Consider the following 18,731-nt stretch of genomic DNA (forward strand, 5'->3'; position numbering starts at 1 on the left):
CTGCCGCTTCTGGGACCTGGCGCTGCGGGAGCACGCCGCCGTTAACCAGGTAACTGCCGCCCAACCGCCGCCACGCCCCGGGGGCGGGGCGGAGCCCCAAGCCCCGCCCCCTCAGGTCTCGGGAGGAGCGGCAGTGGCGGGGGGGGGGGGCCGCAGGGCCCCACGTGGGGCCGTTCCTGGGGGGGTGGCTCCAGGGCCTTCAAGTAGGGCCGGTGCCTTGCCTGCTCTTGGGGTGGGTTAGTGGGCAGTGGGATTGGGGGCTGAGTTGTCCTGTCCACTTTTTGCCTGCCTGGTAGGAGCTAGTGGGTTCCAACCCGCGGCTTGTCCTGGGCTAGAGGTGCCTAGCTGCCTCTGTGAGCCAGGAGCAGCTCCATAAGAGGCTGGTCAATCCAGAGTCTCTCCTAGAAGATGCCTGAGGCTGGAGGGTGCACAGGGAGGCTCAGAAAAAATGAACCTGGGTGTATCTCTCTATGCCATTAGGGGGCAGCTTATTGCTCTGCAGTTTATTGCTCGTTTACACGTGTGCCCTGGATTGGGGGCACATTGAGGCAGGTTGCAGCAGCCCCAGCTGGGAAGGAGTCCAGGGGGTCAGCCTGCCAGCCCAGGGCTGCGGAGGGGCTGGCTGGGGCCTAAAGGTGCTTCAGTGTCAGGGCAACTTGAATTGTAGCTCTCCTGCTGCCAAATTTCTGGACCCATGGGAAGCCTGGTGGGTCAGATGATGGTGCTAGATCACACTGGACTGGATCCGGATGCAGGGTCGCTGCCGCTGGATGTCATTCAGCTCACCACATCGCACCTGTGCATCAGCCCCACCTGCTGGGTCCAGCTCACAGGGGCAGAAGGTTTAAGTAAATGTGCCAATTCAAGGTGATTTTGTTAAACTGTCACTAAGCTCCGGTGTGGACCCCTTAGTACACGGTGAAAGTGGCATTCATTTTCTTTGGCATTGTCTGCTTTGGAAGCAAAGCAAGTAAAATCAAATGGAGGCCCGTTTAACACAGAATAAGTGTGTTTGCACAGGCATTTAATAGATCTATTTTAAAAATAAATCCAGATTACCGCTTCTGAGCATCCTCATGGAGACAAGCTGTGACTATCTTAGTAAAAGGAATACTGTAACTCAAGTAGAAGTTGCTGCATTTTGATGCCAGGTGCACTTTTTGGATAATGTAGACTACAATGCGATATCATCCAGCCCCAGGGCTCCTAGGTAGACCAGGAATTCAGGAGCGAGGATGAGACCTGCCACCAAATTCTAGAGTACAGAGCCGCTGGTGAGGGACGCGTGTCAGCAGTGGAGGGGAGATTCATAGATTCATAGATGCTAGGGTCAGAAGGGACCTCAACAGACCATCGAGTCTGACCCCCTTACTAGGCAGGAAAGAGGGCTAGGGTCAGATGACCCCGCCAGATGCCTATCCCGCCTTCTCTTAAAAGACCCCCAAGGTAGGGGAGAGTACCACCTCTCTTGGAAGCCCATTCCAAATTTTGGCCACCCTTACTGTGAAGAAGTTTTTCCTGATATCTAGCCTAAATCTGCTCTCTGTCAGTTTGTGGCCATTGTTCCTTGTTACCCCAAGAGGTCCCCTGGTGAACAGAGCATCTCCGATCCCTTTCTGTGTCCCCCTAATAAATTTGTAGGCAGCCACAAGATCACCTCTTAGACTTCTCTTGAGGAGGGTGAAGAGGTCCAGGTCCCTCACTCTCTCCTCATAGGGCTTGTCTTGTAAGCCTCTAACCATACGCATGGCCCTCCTCTGGACCCTCTCGAGTCTATCAACATCCTTCTTGAAGTACAGTGCCCAAAACTGGATGCAGTACTCCAACTGTGGTCTGACCAATGCTGCATAGAGGGGAAGTACCACCTCCTTGGTTCTATTTGGATCACCTTGAGAGGCTGGACACCTTCAAGTCAGCTGGTCCTGACAGGTTACACCCTAGAGTACTCAAGGAGCTGGCAGGTATCATAGCCCAACCATTGGCAAAATATTCAAAAACTCGTGGCGCTCAGGTGAATTACCTGAAGACTGGAAGAAGGCCAATGTGGTACCCATTTTCAAGAATGGGCGGAAAGTAGATCCTGGGAATTGCAGGCCAATCAGCTCGACCTCAATCCCCGGTAAAATTCTAGAGAAAATTATCAGAGGCCCTTCTTGATAAGCTGGCTGAGGGCAACATCCTGAGGGACAGCCAGCACGGGTTGTTGCTGGTCGGTCTTGCCTGACCAATCTCATCTCTTTCTATGACCAGGTGACATATCACCTGGACAAGGGAGAAGAGATTGACATCATATATCTGGACTTTAAAAAAGCCTTTGATCTGATGTCCCATGACTTCCTCATAGAAAAATTGGCCAACTGTGGTCTCAGCTACACCACAGTCCGATGGCTAGGAAATTGGCTCTGAGGTCGGACCCAGAGAGGTAGTGGTAGATGGTAGCGAATCATTATGGCGCTTTGTGACCAGCGGTGTCCCCCAAGGCTCTGTCCTTGGACCAGTTCTCTTTAACATCTTTATAAACGATGTGGACATTGATGTCAGAAGCGCACTGGCTAAGTTTGCCAATGACACTAAACTTTGGGGCATAGCGTCCACACCTGAGGACAGGCTAGTGATCTAGGCTGATTGGATAAACTTAGGTGGGCGGATACAAACCTGATGATGTTCAATACTGATAAATGTAAGGTATTCCACCTCGGGAGAAAAACCCGCAGCATATTTATAGGCTCAGAAGTGCTATGCTTGCTAGCACCACTGCTGAAAGAGATTTGGGAGTCATGATTGACCACAAGATCAACATGAGCCACCAATGCAATGTCACAGCTGGTAAAGCAAACACTCTGGCTTGCATCCATAGATGCTTCTCAAGTAAATCTCAGGATGTCATCCTCCCGCTGTACTTGGTCTTGGTGCGGCTGCATCTGGAGTACTGCATCCAGTTCTGGGCTCCACAATTCAAAGAGGATGTCAAGAAGCTTGAGAGAGTCCAGAGGAGAGCCACATGCATGATCAGAGGGCAAGAGAATAGGCCTTACTAAGAGACGCTAAGAGCCATGGGACTCTTCAGCCTGGAAGAATGCAGGCTCGGGGGACCTGGTGGCTGCTTATAAGTACATAATGGGTGTGTATCAGGATCTGGGAGAACGTCTGTTCACCAGGGCAACCCAAGGAAAAACAAGGACCAACGATCATAAACTCCTCCAAGACCATTTTAGGCTGGACATAAGGAAAAATTACTTTACTTTCTGAGCCCCCAAGACCTGGAATAGACTCCCTCCAGAAGTGGTGCAGGCATCTACTCTGGACTTATTCAAGAAGCGTTCGGATGCTTATCTTGTTGGGATCCTTTGACCCTAGCTGACTTCCTACCCCTGGGGCAGGGGGCTGGACTTGATAATCTTCTAGGTCCCTTCCAGCCCTACCATCTATGAAATCTATTTGTCATGCATCTGCTGATGCATGATAAAATGTGGTTAGCTTTGCTGATGATTTCATCACCCTGGGGGACCAAGGGAGTGTGGTGCCCATGGTTTAAGCCAGTTATAGTGGGTTTCTCAGGCAAATGGCTGTTTGTCTTTTTTGAATAGTAGAGAGTTAAGCCTTGCAGCACATACCAACCACTGTCCATGTGCAGGAGTTTCAGCTTAATGTCTGCAGCAGAGATATCTAGAAGGAAAAAAGCTCTAAAACTGAGAGATGCTAAATAGTTTCAAGGCTGCTGGTGATTGATGTCTGAGAGCCCTCAGTCTCACTGTCATCTGAATCAGGGGTGCTCCGTGGCCTGCAATGTCATGTCATCCAGCCTATGGGACTTCCTACGGGCCCAGAAATTTGGTAGCAGGCGAAACTTGCTCCCCACAAGCCCTGTGCACTAGATGCAGCACCTAATCTAAGTGCTCGGGCCTGGGCAGGGGTGATTCCAGGCCCCAATAGCAGCATGGGAAGGGGCAGTACTGGGTCTCAGGGCCCAATCCTGGTATAGGGAGGACAGGAGGAACAGTGCCAGCGCCCCAGGACCCAGTCCTGGTGTGGGGGGGTAGCGCTGACCCCGCCCAGGAACCCAGTTTGGCATGAAGCGAACCAATTGTGGTGCGCAGAGCGGGGGGTGGTCCCAGGCTCCCAAGGCCTGATCTGGTCTGCAGATGTGTCCCATGCCACTCATCTGGCTTCTGGGGCCAAATGATTGAGCACCATCGTTGTAAATGATGAGGTAACACTCTGAGGAGGCAGATAGTAGTGTGGACAACTGTGTATATTCTGCACAAAATAAACCTAGTGCATCTTAAGTGGTACCTTTAATGTTGAAGTCAATAGAAGATGGCAGACAGCTTATACTGTTTGCATAATAGCTGTCCACCTTAACCATAGACACCTTAAGCAGTTTTGTCTGTGTGTGGTTATAAATGCCCTCTTAATCCCTGAAATTTTACTTGTCACAAATGACTGTCAGTTCACAAAAAAAATGCCACTACAGATTAGGGATGTAAATATTGATTAAATAAGTATCCGTTTAAACCCCACTGATGTTATGGGTTAAGCGGTTATCTGCCAGGAACTGGGTAAAGTAGGTCTCGCTGCTGCTGCCTTCAGCCAGCCCCTGCCCCTGGGCAGGTGCACGCTGGCAGCAGCAGTGGGCTGGGAACTCCCTTGCCCACTGAAGTGCATAGCTGTTTGGGACTGGGGCTGCAAGCAGCTGCACCAGGGTCTGCAGAGCCCCGCCCAGGCTCGTTGCCAGCAGCAGGTGCACACGCCTCGGGGCGGACAGCAAGGAAGGAGCTGGGGCTGCGCTGCTACAAGAAAGATCAACAGCCCTTCTCAGCTCCCTTGCTGCTTTCTTGTCATACTAGGTACTAGTCCTCCCCCTCCTCATTCTTCCCTCACTCTGTCCTGTCTGCCCTTTTGCCTTCAGGAGCACTGCCAGAATGCTCTCCATCCCACACTAAACAATAATCAGTAAGGTATTACCAGTTATCAATATCACCGTTTAACCATTCACATCCCTATTACAGATGCCTTTTTTTCCTAAGGCATTAAAGTTGTTCCCTATAAAGCAAGGAAGTCAAAGATACTGTACCGACAGAGACCTAGTATCCAAGCCACAGTGGTGCCTGTGGGCACAGTGGTGCATGTGGGGCTGGTCTCTGACCAGCCCCACATGCAGCACATGCGTGAGACTGGCTTCATATGCTGCATGCAGTGCCCACACAAGCTCCAGCCTCACCTGCTGCTTGCAGCACGTGGGACCAGCATGTGGGCCCAGTACAGGCTGGCCTCATGCCCCTCATCCAGCCTACTAGGCAAGATAAAATTGATACCCCTGCCATAAAGAGAATTTCAGGACAGGACTGATGGATTGCATATTGCCCAGCTATAGCTTTTTCCTCTTTTGTATAATGATAACTATAGTTAGAGGTAAGCCCCTGTGATCTTTTTCATAGGCAACTATGTTCCTTTTTCGATCTTGTACTTTCACACTCATTAAAAGTCATTTTAGGCTTTGTGGGCTGCTGAAACGTGGTACAGCTACAGACATAAACACTCTCAAAGATGTGCCTGTGTTGACAGTACTGATCTAATGCTGACTTGTAGTGCTGCTGCCTTTTTTTTCACTGTTGCTGTAGTCTGAATGGATGTTAGCGTTGCACTGGAAAGCACCCTCATTTAGAAAACATGAAGGCCTTGAATGAAAAAGTTTTAATTCTTTGACTTTTGGATATGCCATATGAATGCAGTAATTTGATAGAAAGAGTCAGACTTATGTGCCATTGACGAATGTCTTCAGGCCCAGTTCTCCCTTGCCTCACTTCCATGTTAAGTAGCCCCTATAACCTGAAGTACAGTAGGTATGGATCAGGGGAATCATTCCTCAGGTCAGGCGGATGCCAGTTGGATATAGAATCTGTGGCACCTGTCTACCCCTCTCCTTTTCAATTTCTGGGCCAGTGTGAATGTCTGGAGAAGAAATTGCTATTCTTTTCTTCTTGTGAGTCGAGTAGAGTGTAAGTGATTCAGTATGGTAATTCCTGTATTTGTACTACCGTGTAAAGCAAGGATGTCAAATTAGCTGGCACACCATATTCCCTGCCAGCACCCATTGGGTTGATGCCACCGCTGCTGCTCAACCCCACTGCTGATGGTTGCTAATTTTCATAGTTTCATAGTTTCATAGTTTCATAGTTTCAGGGTCGGAAGGGACCTAATAGATCTTCTAGCCCGACCCCCCGCCAGGGCGGGAGAACAACCCAAAAACACAAACAAAACCACTCACCCTAAAAACAAAAACGGGACTCAAATGAGTCCAGCCAGGTAAGTATCCAGCCTCTTCTTAAAGATCCCCAGGGTAGGGGCCAGCACCACCTCCCTTGGAAGTTGGTTCCAGCTCCTAGCCGCCCTGACTGTGAAGTAGTTTTTTCGGATGTCCAATCTGTACCTCCTCTCCATCAACTTGTGCCCATTACTCCTTGTTATGCCAGCGGGGGCTAGGGGAAACAGCGTCTCCCCCAAACCCTTCTGGTTCCCCCTAGTGAGTTTATAGACGGTCACCAGGTCCCCCCTCAGCCTTCTCTTGTGGAGGCTGAATAGGTTCAAGTCCCGCAGTCTCTCACTGTAGGGTCTGCCCTGTTGTCCCCGGATCATGCGGGTGGCCCTCCTCTGGACCCTCTCCATGTTGTCCACATCCCTCCTGAAATGGGGCGCACAGAACTGGACACAATACTCCAGCTGCGGCCTGACCAGCGTCGCATAGAGGGGGAGGATCACCTCCCTGGCTCTACTCGAGATGCACCTGTGGATGCACGACAAGGTCCGGTTAGCCCTGCCAACCATGACCTCGCATTGTCGGCCCATGTTCATCTTGGAGTCAATAATGACACCAAGATCCCTTTCCGCCTCCGTGCTCTCAAGTAGGGAGCTCCCCATCTTATAAGTGTGCTGCTGGTTCCTACTACCCAAGTGCAGCACCCTGCACTTGTCCGTATTGAAACGCATCCTGTTCCTGTCTGCCCACCCCTGTAACCTATCCAGATCCTTCTGCAATCTCTCTCTCCCTGCTAGCGTGCTCACCTCCCCCCAAATTTTGGTGTCATCAGCGAATTTAAACAGGTTGCTCTCCACCCCAACATCAAGATCGCTGATGAAGACATTGAACAGCGCAGGGCCCAGGACCGAGCCCTGAGGGACTCCACTACCCACCTCCCCCCAAGTCGAATATGATCCATCCACCACCACCCTCTGAGTGCGACCCTTCAGCCAATCTGCAATCCATCTGACCGTGTAGGCATCTATGCCACAGTCGCCTAGTTTACTAATTAGGATGGGGTGAGAGACGGTGTCAAAGGCCTTGCTGAAGTCCAGAAAGACTACATCCACCGCGACACCTGTATCCATGGCCTTTGTGACCTGATCATAAAAGGCAATCAGGTTGGTCTGACATGATCTCCCCCTAATAAATCCATGCTGATTGCCCCTGAGCATCATCTCGGATGCCGGCCCATCACAAATGTGCTCCTTGATGATCTTCTCAAAGAGCTTCCCCAGGATTGAGGTAAGACTGACGGGCCTATAATTGCCCGGGTCCTCCCTTTTCCCTTTTTTGAAGATGGGGACCACATTAGCTACCTTCCAATCGTCTGGCACCTGGCCCAAGCACCACGATCGCTCGTAGAGCCGTGCCAGGGGCCCTGCAATAACCCCAGCCAGCTCCCTCAGCACCCTGGGGTGGAGAGCATCCGGACCCGCTGACTTGAACGCGTCCAGCCCCTCCAGAAGCTCTCTTCATAGCCAGCATTGATCAAAAATAATAAATCTGATGATAGGAAAAGGTGGGCTGGGCTGTAAAGTGTACCAGTCACTGCCAGTGGCTATGTTATGCTGTGGATTAGAGGCTGGCCACACCAACATGGCAACTCTGCCAGACACAGTGAGGAAGGCCCATGGGCTGGATGACTTGCCTCCACAAGCCATGGATTTGACACCCCTAGTACACATCAACACATCTTCATTTTTTCTTTACTCTTTAATGAACAGCTGTAAAATATGTATGGACCAGGTGCAGTAACATAGATACAACATGGAGAGCAGTGAGCTAAGGTACTGCCCTGATTGATAAATGTTATTGTGTTTTCCATTATAAAAAAGAAAATCTGAATGATGATATTTGTGAAATCTTTAGTTGAATAAAACTATCTTTTGTTATCAAAAGAATTATTTGTTTTCTTAACTTCAGGTCCTGTGTGTGTTTTGGGGTAAATATGATTGTGCACCATTGACTAGAAATGGCACTGAAAATCTCTGAAGTTGCACACACAACTTCTCACACAATGTTTCCATTTTTAGAAAGGAATTTATGATGAAGCATTAAGCAGTTTCTTTAGAAATGTGGATACCAGGTAAGCTTTACTGTTTCTGGAGAGCTTTTTGAAGTTTAACACGGTAATGTTTATTTGAATTGATTTCAGTATTTGCTCTTGCCTTGAACAAGGAAGTGCAGTTTTATCTTTGTTTCAGGTCAAATTACTATTTTGTGGTAGAAAGTGTTCCTACTATCTTTTACTTTCTACTTTCTGTTTGATACATTGTGTTTCTCCTCCTCCACTTATTACTCTACTTCCCTTGCTATTCTAATGTGTTGAAAACCGTTTTTCCTTCTCCCTCCTTCCCAAAAGAAAGGCAGTCAAGACTTGATGACTCTGCAGGTCTTATAAATCTTCATTTTAAAAAATTATTCTGCTACCATCTCTATCAGGTCCAAATACAAATAATGGCCTCCAGCATTTATTGAAGAGTTTTATAAAAGGAATTCACTTAAGAATCACTTTCTTTGATGCAGAAGTTGAGAGAATTTTCTTGACCTTTTCTGTCTTGAGCACAAAGGTAGTTAAGGTAGAAAAATGCGTTTCCCACGAAGTTGCCACCCTGCTATTTTCTTTCTGTCCATTCTTACAAGCCCTGTATACTGCAGTGTACTAAAAGGACTAAGGTAGTTATGCACTTATTGCTGTAGTAGGATATTGTCAACTCTATTTTAGCAGTCATTATATCATAGGTAAGTTTGTATTACAGAGTACAATTTTAACATGAGCTATAAAACTTTGAGGGGTTGGCATTGAAATGACAAACCAAAACATAGTAGGTGTATCTACACATGTGCTTTACTATGGAGTTGACCAATTAGCTCCACAGTAAAGCATCATCATCTACATGTCTGCCCAAATTGGGGTGCAGTAAATTAACTCCACTGTAGGATAATACTGTCCGGGACAAGTACTGTCCTATGGCAGAGTACTTTACGCTGCCAAAAAAGCACGTGTAGACAGTGACTGGGGCTGGCTGAGGCACAAGGGTAATACAGTGCGGGGGCTGTAGCCAGCCCAGACACTACCACACAGAGCCTAGGGCTGACCCCCCGGGGCCTCCGTAAACACTGAACCCAGAAGCAGCTGACTGTGGCACAAACTGCTCTGGAATTTATTGCATTAGGATAATTGCACATATAGCTGCACCGAGTGAGTGGTTGTTTTGAGTGCTTGCTTGGATTTTAGATCATTTCAGTTTTTACCTCTTCATAAAACAGCTTAAAAGCTTTTGGACCCATCCTGTGGTTCCACTACTGCTGCTTGTGTGTTGAATCCTCAAATATCATTTATATTATTAGTGTTTGTCTACAAATTGTAGTTTAGCCTTATGTTTATAATAGGAAATGTAGACCATGATGAAGCTGATATATTTTAATTTGACACTTGTACCACAGTACAAGCATCATTTCTCTGTTATGTAGAGAAGTATATGAAAAGACTTCAAATCTTGTAGTTTCAGTTCAATACCCTGCCTGGCAATAGTTTTGAAACCAATTTAGAAAATAATTTAGGGAAAAACTGCTAAATGCTCCCTTGCCCGTTTAAAAAAAAAGTTGACACGGACCTTATGCAATGTTATTGTAGACACAGAACCCAAGTCTTAACACGGGGAAACTCCAGTCCTCTGCATTGCACTTCAGACTTTCACAGTCATTGCGCTAATCTGGGTTATCCTGTCTTTGATCACTGTAAACCACACTGCTCTCCCAGAACCAGGGATAGAATCCAGAAATCTGATCAGTATTGTACTAATGAGTCCTGATTGTGTTACACATCAGTAAACTGCTCTTCTCCTGTCTGGTCTGGAAAGGAGCTGACAATTATTTACTTGTTCAGCTTTTAATGGTATTAAGCCAGGGATCTGAAGTGCTGGCAATTTTAATCTTCTAAGTCAAAGGTTATCAACCGTTCGTACGTGTACCCCCAGGGGTACTTGGGAAGGCCCTAGGGGTTACGCACAGGCGGGCAGGGATGGAGTGCTGCCACCCACCACCCCACGCCACCACCTCCCAGGAGCAGGGCCGGGGGAGTGGCGGGGGGAGGGCAGTAGCACTCCTCTGCGGGCTGCACAGGTGCCACTTGGCTAGCTGGACACAGCTGGGGGCAGAACTCGCACGTAGCCCCCCCCCTTCCCCCTCCCACTCCGTGTCCATCCATGCCCCTCCTCAGCCCCCACTCCACGTCCAGCCACACACCACCCACCTTCCCCGCCCCACCCCGCCCTGCCCCCCATGTCCGGACACCGGGGGTACACTTATTAAACAAGTTTGAAAACCCCTGTTCTAGGTGGAAAGATGTGTGATTGCATGTAATTTAGACAGTGAAAAGACCACTTTTAAAACAGGTTTTTCACTTGCTATAAAATATAATCTGTAAATAACAATCTTAATTTTTATTTGCACTTAACATTCCAGTTGCTTCTCACACATTATGCTTATGTCAGTGATTGTATTATGTATTCTCTCTCATTCCTTCTCTATCAGAGAATATGAGAATGTGGACACTACAAAGCCACTGTTGCTATAGCTATTTCAGCAGAGCCACTTAGTGAAGTGGCATCATATGCCAACAAATATTTTATGCCAACATAGCTATAGCACTTCCCCTAACAACATGAGCTAAGCCAAAAAAAACAACCCTTTTCTTTGGATACAGCAGTGTCTTATACAGGGGGGATTTTGTTAGCTTATCTGTCAGCCAAGAGGAGTGACCTTTTCATACTTTACTTCTAGAACATAACGGTAGTGGCAAAACACTATTGTGTTATCCAGGACTGGGAATGACTACACATAAAATTAATTTAACTGACTAAACTCCGGCGTAGTTCATACCAGGGTTTATTGCTCCCGGGTGTCGTGTTTATACATGTGCCCAGGATTGCAGCACATTGAACTGTATCGGAACAGCCCTAGCTAACAGTGGGCCTGGAGGGCCAGCCTGCCACCCAGGGCTGCTGTAACCCAGCTCAGTTTGCTACGGAGGGGTTGTCTGGGGCACAAACATGCTCCAGTGCAGAGCTATCTGGCAGGCAACTCCTGTGTTGAAGCACCTTCATGCCCCCTGCCAGCCCTGTCAGCCTAATGCCCCAGCCAGCTGTCTACAGGCATGTTGCAGCGCACTAAACAATGCCACTGTCCTAGTTTGCTTGTGCGGCCATACGGCTGAGAGCAAGTGGAACTTGGAGGCATCCGGACCCCAACCCTCTGGGCTGGAGCTGGAGCTGGAGCAGAGGTAGGTGCCGCACAGCTGGGGCGGAGTGCAGGACAGATCCAGGAGCGACTCGTCTGGAAAGCGCAGAGAGGGGAGGGGCTCCCACCACTGCGCACACCCCGGGAGGGCATGAGGGGCATGTGACCCTAGATCTGTGCACGGGGCAAAGGCAGGCTGCCACTGCAGGGTGGGGCCAGGTGCAGCGCCAGGGTCTTCCCGGCGGGAGCTGGGCTAGGCGGCGCTTGGGGTGGGTGGCAGCAGCGCTGGGAGGGGGCTACAGGAGAGGCTGCAGCCACACCAGAATTCACCGTAGCACCCCCCAGCCCCTCCCAGCGCAGCCCAGACCAACACCCCTACTGGGAACAGACTGGCGCAGGCCCAGTCCGCAGTAGCAGTCCAGCCTACCCTGCATGCAGATCCAAGGGCACACGCCACCCCATGCCTTCCTGGGGTGCACGCAGAAGTGGGAGTCACTCCTGCCCCGCACCCCCTGGACAAACCACTCATGCCTCCGTCCTGCATTCCACTCCAGCTAGGCAGTACCTGCCCCAGCCCCACTCCCTCCCTCACCATGGGGTCCTATGGGAGCAGCGCTGGGGGGGGCTACAGCCACTCCAGAATTCACTGTAGCCCCCTCAACCCCCTTGCCCAGCCCAGCCCAGTGCCACACGAAGAAGAGCCCAGTGCTGGCCCAGCTGCAGCCCACAGTACTAGCCTGCCCCGCCCTGCGCACAGATCTGGGGGCACAAGCCTCCCATGCCTTCGCAGGGTGTGCAGGCTGCGCTGCAGCTGCACACACGCACACGGCAATTATTGGCCACATCAGTTCTGCATACTCCCTACAACCCTTTTAAGTACCCCTAGGGGTACGTGTACCCCTTGTTGACAACCACAGCTTTAAGGTATACTTGTAAATTCTGCCAGATTTTGGAGCTATACTGGTTTCTGATTTGTCTGTTTCAGAAACAAATTTAGAGGTGGTTTAGAACCATCCCTGAGTTCCTGCATTGAGAATAGTTCAGCCCAGACCTGCGGTTCTGGTCCCACAGATATCAGATATGAATTGAAATTCAACACGTTGCTAATCAGTGCTTGTATTTAGTAGAATATAGAGGTGATTCTGAGGTACACTTTTAATAATGATCTCAGCTTCTGGGTGAGGTTACCCTTAAAATATATATTGGAATAATATTCTGTTATTGCTGTTTATAGGGGAAATGTAAGATTTTAGCTAGCAGCGTGTTGTATTTGTGAGCTGGTTTTGTTGGTTTACATTGAAACAAACGTCCTTTGAAAAGAAGAAATCAATGCAGAAATGATGTTATAGGCAGACAAGGTTCCTTCGTCAGGTTTTTGAACCCAAAAGCTTGCTTAATAACTATTCTCCAACCATTTGGGTTGGTCTAATAAAAGATATCAAATTCACCCAAGGAACCTTGTCTGCCTATATCCTTAGACCAACACGGCTACAACCTAAACCCCGGCGAAATGATGTTATGGCATTTGTTGTCTTGCTTCCTATATAATGGTTTTGATCTTGAAAAACACATTTTCTTTTCCAGAACTGATGGTGATGGTATTGATATTTACAGAGGAAAAATCTGCTCTCTAAAAGCACGAGTAAGACAAATTTGAAAGGTCATTTCTTATATATTGCATTCTCTGTCTGATAGGAAAGGAGTCTTGCTTTCCGCCTTTCTCCTTTTTCTTATAAATGTGTACAAGTCTTTCAATTGTGCCTAAAGCTGAAATTTCCCACATTGTTGTATCTGTATTAGAGTACAGCTTTCAGTAGTGATTTCTAACATAATTTTGTAAAATGATTGTGCAGATTATAAGTGAGATTCTTGTTTAGGGTTTAAAATTTTTTTAAGTAAAGTTTTATTTTTTTATGTGAGACTGTTAACCAATTTTTAAGCAGCAGCATATGGTTAGTTTTGTTACTGAGTACTTTTCATTATTATTTTTGGTCTTTAAGATTTTAAACAATAAAAAGAAAAGTTATAATAATTGAAACTGTGTTTCACTAAATTTTTGTTTTCTAACAAAGGCAAGCAGAATGAATTTTTCTGGAGTTGGCTCCTCAATCTATAATGTATCTTTTAAGAAAAAAAATCTGTCTGGGCCTGAAAATTTGAAAAAAAAACAAGACAGGTTTTTATCTTGATAATGCATTCATTCTCCTTGTTCATTTCTTTAAAAGAGTGGCATTCTGACTGAATAGAAATTCTTTTCCTTTTCTCAGGCACTCTTGATTGACATGGAGGAGGGTGTAGTAAATGAAATTCTACAGGGGCCATTGAGAGACGTGTTTGACAGCAAGCAGCTTATCACAGATGTTTCTGGATCAGGGAACAACTGGTGAGAATACGTTCTGCAAACTCTTTTTTCATAAGGCATTTTTAAGTACTAATTAGATGGCAGCTGAAAAGGGAACGATAGCAATAGCTGTCTAGTAAATTCTATTGCACCTGGGGGAGCGGCAGCATATTATCGGTGAACTTTACAGTTGCCATTGCCTTGAAGAGAGCTTTGAAAAGCTTTTTATATAAAGATCATTTTGCTGAAGTATCATTTGGCTGTTTCTCCTTCCCCTCTTGAAAAATGCACACTGGGATCATGATTCTTAGGCATCCATTTGCTCCACGTGCTCATTCCTCATTGAAAGTTATAATGTGGTTTGGGACACTGTAAAACTACTGTAGAAACTGTGTGTGGAATGACTGATAGGAACAGATGGACTTCTGACTTCCAAGTAACAGCTCTTCCCTTTGTCCATACACACTAAATCACAAAAAAGGAAAAATTCAGAATAAAATAGATCAACAGAAAATATTTTAATTTTTTTTCTTGGATGATAGCAAATAGTTAATAATACTCCAGGGCATTTATACACATACTTTTTTTCCAGTGACATGCCAGAGATCTGCTGCTTCGAAGCAGACTCTATTAATCGATTCTGCTCCACATGTGAGCTAAGGCGAACTGCACTGCGCCACATGCAGTTGTGTAAGCGGCAAAATGTGCATCAGCGCGCAGAAAATGGCTGCAGTGCACTTTTGAACTAAGGCAGACAAGGTTCTTTGGGTGAATCAGATATCTTTTATTAGACCAACTTAAAACACACCTCCGAGGTGTATTAGTTCAAAAGCGCACTGCCACCACTTTCTCAGCACTGACATATTTCACCACTTATCCAACTGTGTGCGTTGCAGTGCCAGGTACTTTTCAAAGCGTCCAGCACTGCGATGCATACACGTGTAAAAATGCTCCCATTCACTAAAGAATGTGTGTGTATCAGCAAATATAAAAACCATAGGGGTAGTGAATCCAATAATATTGACAAAATTAATATGTTAGCTGTAGTAGAAGTGACCCTGCTTTTACCAGAAATAATGTTTGTTAACTACAAATTCTCTTATTTTGGGGCTCTTCTATTAAAGATGACTGAAGATGATTAAATGTATTAAATAGTCCCTTTTTATAGATGTTGAATTTTCATTGATAGGAATAGGTTGAAGAGAAAAGCTGTTTCTTCTTCTTAATTCGTGAAGAAAAACTAATAAAGTAGACCAACAAGCATCCATATCAGATCCAATTTCATAATTTTTCATGCAGTTCAGTCTTCTAACATTGCAATTTGTTTTTCCTTGAGAGCAAAATACTGAAAGCAAATCTGCAGCAATGCACACAGTTTAGAACAGGAGAAACCACTGTAAAAAAAAAAAAAAAACTAGGTTAACTTTTTCTTAAGCACTTCTTGTATTTCCAGGGCTGTAGGTCACAAACTGTATGGCTGTCAGTACCGGGAGAATATTGTGGAAAAGCTGAGAAGGACTGCAGAACATTGCGATTGTTTGCAGTGTTTTTTTGTAATTCATTCCATGGGAGGAGGTAAGCATTTTTCGTGGTCAAAATGACTACCAACATTAGAAGTAGAAAGGAACCCATATCTTGAAAACATTTCACTTTAATAAGCTAAGATTCTGATAAGGATTTTTTTTAAATAAACAAAATCCCTGTAAGACTATTCTAATATAATTTATCTTAACATCTTGCCTCCAGAGCCTGAGTCAGGGACCAGAATTGCATCATTAGCACATTAAAATGTTTTTACAATCTAAGTCTGGTACATCCCCATTATAACGAAGCCGCACACCATTGTGAGAAAAGTTTATTTAAAGGAGGAGTTCACTGTAACACAATTAATTTACTGCATATAATAATGAAAAAAATGGTTCCCACTTTTGTTCAGTAGTGCCTGTTGGAAAACAGGGGTTGCTATAAAAAGGTTTTGTTATACACCATGTAACCTCATTATAAGATAAGAGCCAACAAATAGATTAAAAAAGATATGGGAGTACAACGAAAGAATGAAGCAATATACCATATTTGCTCAAATATGAGATGCTCCCCCCCCCAGTTAGATTCTTTACTTGGAAAATGTATAAATTGTTATAATTTTCCAGGTATAGAATCTAATTATAGGAGGTTTGCCTTGAATTTGTCACTTTCCCACTGCTACAACAGGGAAAATAAATCTGGGGGGAGAGGTGGAGTTAGGTGCCCCTCTTGCTCCCTGCTCCCCCAACTTTTTCCTCTCTGTAGCCTTTTCCCTTCCCTTACTGTCAAACCCTGCTCCACCTGAGTACATGGAAGTAAGGAGCAAATGTGAAAATACTGACTTTGAAATAAATATGCCTCGGTACTCATATATTTAGTTCATCCAGTTTTGAAACTGCTGCAAGTTTTAGCATTGGTACTCCATAAACACACTTTTAAGCACTGCATGTGTGTGTGTGTATGTACACATATTGTACAAGCTATACATGATATTCGTTCAAAGCTAAAAGGCTTGTGACTTAGCATATAGTTCATTGGGCTGGGTTCCAGGAGAAATATTTCAAGCTGTGGTGATCCCATAGCTCAGCATTGCTTAGTATGTGAACACTCCAGATGATACCCCCATCAAAGGAGCCATGTGTTAATTAGCCCCTCACTCATGCCTGGAACTAGGTGTTCCTCATGCTGGTTTGCGGGGGGGGAGTCTCATCTTATATTTGAGTAAATATGGTAATGGTCAATGTGATAAGCAATGGTTTCTGGACAGCCTTACAACTGTCAAGGGATTTTTTGCATGAAAGGATTGTTTTAAGGAAGGTTTTGAAGAAGAAGAATGAGGTAGATGAATTTTTTCTCTTCTCCTTCCACAATAGGTTTTCTTACAACCTTTTTGTATTTTTTTTAATCACTAATATGAATGAATTTGTTCTCTTAATACTTTTTCTTTATAAATGAATCCCATGTAAACCTCATTTTAACAGCAAAATTGTCACTGTATAATGGTACCAAGCCAAAGAAATCTTGAACACTTTCAGTGCTTTTACACTGAATAAGCATTTTAAAAGGTTATGGTTTGAAAACTGACTGAAGTTGCAAGTCGTATTGTATATGTTTGTGCACTGTGTCTTCAGTGCCATCTGCTTAATTTGAGAGAACCTGTATATCATTGCTGTCAGCATTGGAAAAAAGCAGCTATGTTCTCTTCATCTTTCAGCCTAATAATTGAACTTGCCGGCTGTTGAGATGTCAGAATATTAACTGTCCAAAGCAGAAAATTCACTGTTTAATTTTTAGATCTCTGATATGAACCTAGTGCTGTCAGAAAAAAGAATAAAAATAAGTTCTGACTCGAAAATTGAACAAACTTAATAAGTAAGCCACTGAAAGGAAAACTAATTTGGAACACCAAACAGTAGCATTTCCAGTCATCTTGCTATTGTGCATACAAATTGAATTGTACAAAACTAATAATGGTGCTACACTGGTTTACTCCCCCCCGCAAGATGATGTATCTACACTTAAAAGTTTAAATGCTCTTTGAACTGCCCTAGTGTACTACTTGCATCTGTGTTTTAGGCTTGAGGAAACTGTTGATCTGCTAAGTTCTAAAAATTACAAAGCCAAATCTTTTTATAAATATTCATGCTTACATTTTGGACGCTAATATTAGCTAGACAGCAGGAAAGCTGTGGTCCCACAAGAAATGTTCCATAAAACATTACGGGGCACCTTCAAAAGAGCTTGCCACTGAGGCTGAACAGAAAGCTTTTAGTGTAACATTTTTGTTAAAGTCCCAGTTCTGGGTTTGCAAAACTTTTGTTTGGAAATAATAAACCTTAACATATTTCCAGTTTCAATGTTGTAAAAATGAACTCGGGAGCGCAGCAGTGCTGTGGGGGCTTGCAGGGCTCTGGCCCAATCCAGACCTCAGTGCTGCCACGCACAGCCTGCCGCAGCTCTGCTTGCCCCGCAGCACAGCACCCTCGCTGGGAAGGGGCTTGCGCTCCCAAACATTATGACAGGGCCAACAAGGGCCCTGGCCCTCCACTGCAGCAGCAGGACAGGGGCACAGCCAGACGGGGCCCCTTGGCAGGCGGGGATGGAGGAGGAGAGCAGGGACGGGGGTTATGCAGACCCAGCTGCCAGTGGGGGTAGAGGGGAGACTAACTCTCCTCCCTGCCCCGCTCTGCCTCAGAGGTCATGGTGCCCCACTGCTGACTCGGGTCCCTGCCAGTGGGATAGAGAGGTGGGAATTAAACCCCTCTCTGGCCAGGAGGGCTAAGGAGCAGAGGGGCAGTGACTGGGTGTGGGGGGTCCCCCCACAGCCGATCCTGCCAGCCCTCAACTGGCAGTGGCGTGCCGCTGGCACTTGCAAGTCAGTGGGATTGGCCACCTAGGGACTGCTTCTCCTGGCACACTCCCCGGCCAGTGCTCTCAGGGAGGGCACCAGCACTCTCACTTAAACCGGTTTGAGCCAAATCAGTTGAGTCTGATACTACGTTCAACCAGAATTATCTCAAACTGGTTTCAGCTATTCTCAAACTGGTTTATGTGCACTGAATGTCTGTTCTGTTACAGGTTTAAACCAGTTTCTGATCACTTAAACTGGTTTATGTGTAATGTCTATTTCTAGCCTGAAAGTTAAGCATGTAGATTGATTTGAACTATTTTTTCTAGATGTCTGATTTGTAAGCATTTTTAAAGATTTTTTTTTTAATTCCCATTCCAATTTGAATAAAAAAATATTTTGCAGTATCAAATTTTCACTGGACAGGAAAAGTATTTCCTCCCCAGCTCTACCTAACACTTGTAGCTTAGATCACT

At 46.0% G+C, this 18,731-nt stretch overlaps 1 protein-coding gene across 1 annotated transcript in view; it reads left to right on the plus strand.

Annotated features, from left to right (window-relative positions):
* Position 1: 1 nt before the first annotated feature.
* The window catches only part of TUBE1 (tubulin epsilon 1), a gene marked incomplete at its 5' end in the record, with an annotated part of 28,673 nt that continues 9,943 nt past the window's right edge, over positions 2-18,731 (plus strand). Inside the window, 5 exons of the mRNA XM_006019499.3 lie at positions 2-49; positions 8,335-8,387; positions 13,127-13,184; positions 13,810-13,925; positions 15,337-15,458. Of these exons, the coding sequence (XP_006019561.1) occupies positions 2-49; positions 8,335-8,387; positions 13,127-13,184; positions 13,810-13,925; positions 15,337-15,458 (397 nt within the window). The remainder of the gene's footprint in view (positions 50-8,334; positions 8,388-13,126; positions 13,185-13,809; positions 13,926-15,336; positions 15,459-18,731) is intronic.

This window comes from Alligator sinensis, unplaced genomic scaffold, assembly GCF_000455745.1.
Source record: "Alligator sinensis unplaced genomic scaffold, ASM45574v1 scaffold737_1, whole genome shotgun sequence".
Lineage (NCBI taxonomy): Eukaryota > Metazoa > Chordata > Crocodylia > Alligatoridae > Alligator > Alligator sinensis.